This window comes from Alnus glutinosa, chromosome 12 (genome assembly GCF_958979055.1).
Source record: "Alnus glutinosa chromosome 12, dhAlnGlut1.1, whole genome shotgun sequence".
Taxonomy (NCBI): domain Eukaryota; kingdom Viridiplantae; phylum Streptophyta; class Magnoliopsida; order Fagales; family Betulaceae; genus Alnus; species Alnus glutinosa.
This window is the reverse complement of record NC_084897.1, coordinates 15,664,732-15,672,859: the sequence shown is the minus strand read 5'-3', so window position 1 is coordinate 15,672,859 and position 8,128 is coordinate 15,664,732. Positions and strand designations below refer to the sequence as shown.

Here is an 8,128-nt window from a genome sequence, read left to right as displayed (position 1 = left end):
TCAACTGGATTAGGATTCTGAGTACCAACATCACCAACACATTCAACATTCTCAGTATTAATGGGAGGCATAGTGCTATCTAAAAGACTAGGAATAGGACTAGGTGAAGCCGAAGCACCAGTAATAGAACCAATATTCTTAGCACCACTATTTGCATTACCAGCCATGAATCTACAATTAGTTTTTTTTTTAAAAAAAAAAAAAATTCATCAACAAATTATAAAATATTGAACTTTATATATATATATATAAAATATTCATAACAAATATATATACAATCCATAGAATTTGCATATAACTCTACCAACAAATTATATATACAATTAAATTTAGGATTCACATAAGGATTCATAACAAAAATTGATGCAAGAATACACACACTTAAATTCTAAAAACCAAATTGAAAAGTTTTATTTATCCAAGACTGAAAAAATAATGACTTTGTTTGTTAATGTATTATATCAAACCAATAACTCTAACATTGCGAATTTGCAATCAAAGAATTCTTTCACTAAGAACAAAAACATTTGAAAACGATATTCACCAACCCACAAACATCATCTTCAAATAACTGAATTTGACAATATTCACCAATCCACTTGGTATCATTCACCTCCTGATTTCTAAGTGATAAAAACATATCAAACCAAATAGAGAGAATGGAATGAATCTCCAAAATCATTGCATAAGACCAGCCACCAAAAGAAATACACTAAATTCCTTGAATGTAAATATAATAGCAGATTAGCAGCTGGGAGAACACATAGCACTAGCAGAGAAAACACCCACAAACAGGAGATTCTGGGTTTATCTTAAACATACTCCTTCAGCAATTTACGATGACAGAGGGGGGTTAAACTCTAAAAGTTAAAATCATTGCATAAGACCAGCCACCAAAAGAAATACTCTAAATTCGTTGAATGTAAATATAATAACAGATTAGCAGTTGAGAGAGCACATAGCAGAGAAAACACCCACAAACAGAAAATTCTGGGTTTATCATAAACATACTCCTTCAGCAATTTCTTTTGATAACCATGATTTTCACACTCAAACAATCTAATTGATGAACTTATTGCTATTGAAGACAATTTGAACCTTAATTGAAACAAAATATACATGGATTAAAATAAAAAACCACATCAAGAATTCAAGATCAGATTCTGTTACCCGTTGAACTTGAGCCTTTGAGACTGAAAGACCGAGGTTGAATTGGCGTGAAATCAACTGAAAATATAAAAGAATTATTGTCAGAAATTTAAAATCATCAATAATCCTCCAGCCTGCTTTAGTATTTCTCCAAATATTCAACAAGCATCCAAATATCACAAACAACGTCTTAGAGAGAGAGAGAGAGAGAGAGAGAGAGAGAGAGAGATTGAACTACCTATATTACCAACGGCCGGCGGTGGAAGTTGAACAGTGAATATTTGATGCACAAATTGTGTGGAAGATGAGTGATGGGCATGGCCAACGGTCCCAGTTTTAAAGAGTGAAGAAGTTGAAGAACCCATTTGATTTCAAACCCTAAATTGCATAAGAAAAGAAATCAAATTGGGCCAGAATTGGAAAGAATCAGTAATTCACCCTAATTCATGGGATGCGCCGCTCTGGAGCCTGGTCTGATGTGTTGAGGGTTTCTCTTTAAGGCCAGAATTGGAAAGAATCACGCTTGAGCTTGACACAGAGGACGGCGGGACGCTTTAGGGAGTTAGGGTATTTTTGGGGGAAATCTCAAAATCATGCGATAAGAGAGAAGAGGGACGCGGGGCGGGGCGGGTCTGCGGGTGGGGAAATTATTAACACCGCAACCCGCCCCAAAAGCAACGAATTTCATTATTCAGGATCCGCGATTTTAGAATTGTTGCTTGTATCCGTTTTTCGCGGGGCGGGTCGGTGCGGACCGGGTCGGTTTTGCGGGTACGAGCTTATTTTGCCCACCCCTATTCAAAAGGGAGTCGGGGTTATTACATTAGGTTTTAAGGATTTAGGCCTGCAGTTAACAGAGCAGTTTTGATAGGCTTTTAATTGGAATAATCATAATAGGATAATAACCAAGGAGTTAAAGTTTAATAACCAAGATAAAAAAAAATAAAAAAAATAAAAAGATAATAAACAAATTTAGAGAACCCTAACTTCTTCAAAGAAAACAAATGTTCCCTAGAAATAACAAGAGATAACTTAAAGTAGATTTTCAAAGATGAAAATGATGGATTTTGGGCCCGAGAAAGACACCAATAAAATAACTTAAAGCAGGTTTTCCCAATGGGCATGGGAGTGGTTGCGACCACCCTAGGCCAGCCATAGGAGTGGCCAAGCCACATCCTTTGACAAAATGGGGGTGGCAAATAGTTTGGGGTTGGTCAGCCACCTCCATTTGGCCATTATGGGGTGGACAAACCACCCCCATCCCGGCCAAAGGGGGTGGCTTATTTTATTTTAGTTCTTTTTATTTTGTATTTGACCCTCTTTTTTTTTTTTAGTTTTTATAATATTTTACAGCAGCTGCATTTTTGGAAGTTTAGGAGCTAAAAAGTCATGTGTGACACACGTGACTTATATTCAGTCCAAATAGACGAAAAACCTTAATGGATGGGCTAAATTGTCACAGTTTCGTAGTTTGTAGAGTTCAAATGTCACTTTTAAAACTTTGGAGGCTAAAATGCCAAAGTGATGATACTTTGGGGGGTTAAGTGAATTTTTCCCTTGACTCTTTTATTTGTATTGGACATTTTTTATAACATAAAATTTAACCATTAATTGGAATTATGGAACCAATGGTAAAGATTTTATAATAATAGGCTTCACAAATAGGGATAGCCCTTTTCATACTCAATATAAACAGAAGTCCTCCTAACCCCATTGATCTCAAATCTCATGCATATTACTACCTCAAAGACCTAACAATAAACTACCTATTTCTCTTGCATTAAATTTTAGGGAAAACTTCATGTACCACCTCTAATTTTTCATCACTTTTGCAATCATACCCATAAACTTTAAAAAGTACCAATTTAGTGTATTTATCTTTCAATTTTTTTCAATTTCACTCCTCGTTTAGAATTTTCCGTTAAATCATAACGGAGGGGTGTCAAAATTCCTAAAATAGTCCTCATTTTTTTAGGAAAAAAGAAAAAAGAAAATAATTGTAAGGATATAGATGTTGGTGAGGATTTAATAGAATTTTAAAAAATACTTATGGCTGAATCTTTGAAAAAAAATATATATATATATATATAACAGAGGTATTTTGGGAATTTGGATAACATTTAACAGAAAATCCTAATAGAGGGGTGGAATTGAAAAAAATTGAAAGATTGATACATTAAATTCGCACTTTAGTTTAAGGGTACAATTGCAAAAGTGAGGAAAGATCAGGGGTGGTAAAGTGAAGTCTTTTTCCTAAATTTTATACTTACACCACAAGATCGAAGATGAATGGATTTAGTTCCATATCTAACTGTCAATCTGTTGTTGTTGAACCACCAAAACAGAAGTTTTTTTGTTAATATTTGATGAGGCAATCAAGTCTCCCATAATCCCCAACTCTGGAAACTCAATCCATTCTGCAAGCCCTGATGTTTGCGGAGAGTCTACGTTATGTCGTCTACCAACAATAATAAGGTCAAACTCGTCCACCAAAGACCGAACTATCAATGCCGTCTGAGGTCCATCTTTCACCACCTCCTCTAGGTATATCACATATTCATCACCCACATTGTTAAGTTTAACATCCTTCAATATCTCATTGTCAAGAAATTTGTCCCAGCAGGAATCAACGTCACTGCCAGAGGCAACAAAGTGAACCACAGTCAGTGTGATATTCGAGTCATTCGCCATGCGTTTGGCAAAACTCAATGCCTCTCGATCGTCATTACCTCCTAAGAAGATCATGGCAACATAATAGGATGAATTTGATGAAACCATTGAGCGGCCTAAATGACCACGGTCAACTAAGATCCCAACTGAGCAGGGGGCTAGTTCAAGCATACTACAATTTAAGGTCCTTATGGTACTGTCCTCTGAATCGACCAGACTGTCAATGGACCATTTTCGATGGAACGGGAGTATTATGAGGTATGTGAGTTTGTCCAACCCAAGCATGCATATGTCCTCATGCATGAACTTGGGTAGGGAGATTGTTGTGAAGATATTTACTAATACAACTCCCGGATTGTGTTGTTTAAAGTGATTGAAGGCGAGAATGATATTCTCAGAATAAGAACTATTTTTGGAAACAATCTTTTTCTGCATTTGGTGGGAAATAAAAATAGGAGAGTCTCGGCCAATTAACTCGATAAGGTGAAGCACATAAATGGCAAGGGGCCTTTCACTAGATGGGCACGAGACTTCAAGTAGTTTTGTTATTGCAGCAATGTCATCTGGCATGTGAATGCATGCTAAGACTCTGAGCTCCTCATTGCGTCTGCAATGCATAATATTCCTTTTCTGGTAACCTGCATATTTCCTTGAAGGATGGTACAAGTACTTCACTAGGACTGGCATGAAAACTGTAGTCAGTAGGATGCTAACACTTGACAAAGCATACACTTGGTCTGTCATGAGCTGCACTTAAAATAAAAAATGTTGGAGAAACCCATCAAGTGATCTTGTTCAGGAAAGCAATGGTGTTTTACCACTAAAGATTATGTGATAGAAAATGTATTTTGCAATATAGTATGATGTGCCTAGAATATCAATAATTTCTTTCATTCTTAATTTTAGGACTTACGCTTAAAATACTCTTAACCATGAAATATCATCTCATCAAATTGGCAAAAAATGTCATTAATTATGTTATTAAACTTGATTTAGCAATATTCATGTCTAATTTATTCTAGATTCATAGAGTTAAAGGGTCTTACATGAATTTGGTCTAAAAGTCGATTTGGAAAATAAATTTGTTAAATATAGGAAGAATCATTTTGGGAGTCACATGAGATTTGTTATGTATATATGTTATATGGGATTTATTAATTTGTTATATTAGATTTACATATGATGTAAATGAGTGAGTTGAATATTGGAAAATGATAAGCATCACTGTATCTTATAAGAGTAATGTTATTTAGTAGATTACTATAAAACTGTCATATAATTAGGATAACATAGCAGTGAAAATCAACTTTTTCTTTTTTTCTTTTTTTTTTACAAGTATTGATCTAATGATTGATTTTCACTACCGTATTATCAAGTTGTATGGCAATCGTATACAAGTCTACTAAATAGCATTGCTCATCTTATAAATATTCATACGATCTAGTCATTATTCTCAAGTGAGTGGAATAAAAACTGATTTTGGTGTGTTTATCCTCTTCTCCACTTATCTTCCTTAGAATATTGATCATGTGTTTTAACCCTCTTGATTTCCAACAAATTGGTATTAAAGCCACTTGTGGTGAGAAAAGAAAATGGAAAATGGAATGATTCCATTTCAAATGCATCGGTTCACGAAATGCAACTATATATCTATATGAAAGTAATCTTGGGATTAGAAGTTTTATAGGAGATCGTTGAGAAAGCTGGTTACAAGGAATTGGAGAACAAAGATTCCTTATCTCAAACTCAAAATAATTCTTTACATACACTAAAACGAAGGATTGAAAGGCCATCATGATCATCCATCAATGCTTGGATGATGGCATGTTACTAAGAATTGTTAATGCAACTATTTCCAAGCAAAATTTGGAGATTCTTCAAAACTCTTATCAAGAAGTTGATAAAGTAAAGAAAGTTTTGCATCTAAACTTTGGAAAGTAAGTTTGATTCTAGTCTTGCGTATGAAGGACTCTGAACCAATTTCATATTATTTTTCATGAGTGTTGGCCATTGTAAATCAACTAAAGAGGTACGGTAAAGATTTAAATGATACAAGGGTTGAAAAAATATTTTGTTCATTAGATATCTAATTCAACTATATTGTTGTTGCCATCAAAGAGTCAAAAGATCTATTTTACGATCATAAGTCTCTCACATGGGTTAAATACAGTCTTAACCGTATATATATAAGCTCTTGGTATATAGTTGGCAAGTAAGGCACTTAGGATTAACGGAGTTGCGGCTTTGTGGTCGAGTCTCGGAAGGGGCGACTTATAAGGCTGCATCAAAATATCTTGTTACTATGTGTGGGCATAATGTTAAGCCATTGAATACTGATAGATGAATGGGTTGCTTTGGACGTTAGCTATGGAGCATGGTAGTATGTTACGATCCTAAGTGTCCCACATTGATTATTTATAATCTTAACCATGTGTATATAAGTTCTTGGCACCCTTTCTTGCAAGCTCATGAAGAGAATAAGAAAAAGAAGAAGCAAGAGCCTTTAGTGCAAATGCTACAAACAAAGGTCTCTTGGAAGGAGAAAGAATATCAATATGAAGGAAACAAAAGTGCTCGACGACGTGGAAGAGGAAGAGAAGAATGAGCTGGTCAAAACAAGCGGGTGTGGAAGAAAAAAAAATTAAGGCTACAAGGAAGGAGGTATAAATAATTTCAAATTGAATGTTATTATTGAAAAAAGGGGAAACTACATTGGCCCCCTTAATCTACCACGCAATTTGCAATTTCCTCCTAATCTTTCAATTTTGTTAATAAAACCTACCAATCTGCCATTAGGATTATAGTCCCCCTTCCGCCCCAAAAATATCCTGCATATATATATATATATAAAGGAAACAAAATTCACAAAAATAAATAAATAAACAAATACACAAATTTAGGTAGACTTAAGCAATGTATTTTTGGCTTTTTAGTTTAGTTTTCCTTGTAAAAAATATGGTCATTATGCTTTGGAAATTACAAGTAGTATTTACAATGCTGAAGAAAAAGCCAATTACATTGAGAATGAATATGTGCAACCAACTTTCTTATTTGCTTACAAAAGAAAAGAAAATGGAGAGAAAATTTTGTTATATCTTGAAAATGCGAAAAGAAACCATATGTGTGGAAACAAAAGAAAGTTTGTGGAGTTTATTGAATCTATGATTGGAATGTCATTTTTGGAGACTTGTCAAAAGTGTTGATAAAGGTTAAGAGTACAATTTTAATTCGCTTGAGAAATGGTGAACATTAATTTATTATTAATGTTTACTATGTAATAACTATGAAAATTTATATTTTGAGCTTGCGACAACTCCTAGAAAAAGGCTATGATATTCTTATAATCTGTAGTCTTTCGATAAGAGCTAGTTTGGGAAATTTAATAGTCAAAGTTCCAATGATAAGAAACTGAACATTCGTACTCAAAATTCAAATCGATGTGGCTAAATCCATGAAAAATTATATTGGAGATTCCAATTAGCTTTGGCATTCGAGACTTAGCCACTTAAATTTTGAAGTATTAAATTTGTTGGCCAAGAAGAAGATGGTGAAAGGATTACCTTCCATTGACCACCCAAATCTTCTTTGTGAATGGTGTCTTTTGGAAAAGCAATTTAAAAAAGGCTTTCTCCAAGAGGTTAGCACAAAAGCAATGGAGACTTTACAACTTGTTCACTCTGACATTTATGGTCCAATTAATCCACCATCATTTGTTAAGAAAAATTCTTTTCATTGATGATTTTAGCCAAAAAAAACTTAGGTGAATTTATATCAAATGGTTTCAAAATAATTTGTGAAGAAAATGAAAATTTTCATCTTCTAACAATTCCAAGATCTTCACAACAAAATGGAGTTGCCGAAAGAAAAATGTAAAATAAAACATAAGTAGAGATATTGAGTTCAATGAAGCAAGTTCATGGGATTAGAATTCTCCAAAAGAAGTTATGAAGCAGCTCAACATCATTATCAACAAAAGTGGAGATATATTTCTTGTTTGCTTGTATGTAAATGACTTTATCATTATAGGGAAAAAAAAAATCCTAGAATGTTTGAAGAATTCAAGAAAGCAATGGCCAAGAGTTTGAGATAATAGATTTTGAACTTATGTCTTATTATCTTGGCATTGAAGTGAAGCAAATGATGGAAGGCATTTATATTTGTCAAGAAAGGCTATGCTTAAAAAATTCTAGTTGGATGATTGCAAGCCAATGAGCGCAAGCGTTGAATATGTAATCAAATTAAGTAGGCAAATGGAGAAAAGGTGGACTCAAAACATTTTTCAAATCCGTTCTTAGAAGTATTTTATGAT

At 34.0% G+C, this 8,128-nt stretch overlaps 1 protein-coding gene across 1 annotated transcript; it reads right to left on the bottom strand.

Moving 5' to 3' along the window:
* Positions 1-3,456: 3,456 nt before the first annotated feature.
* LOC133852585 (cation/H(+) antiporter 4-like) lies at positions 3,457-4,563 on the bottom strand. Its single transcript, XM_062289356.1, has one exon. The coding sequence runs from the start codon at positions 4,561-4,563 to the stop codon at positions 3,457-3,459; it is 1,107 nt and encodes a 368-aa protein (XP_062145340.1).
* Positions 4,564-8,128: the final 3,565 nt, after the last annotated feature.

Excerpts from the sequence above, each read along its gene's own strand:
- LOC133852585 (XM_062289356.1), bottom strand. The coding sequence starts at position 4,563 with ATGACAGACCAAGTGTATGCTTTGTCAAGTGTTAGCATCCTACTGACT.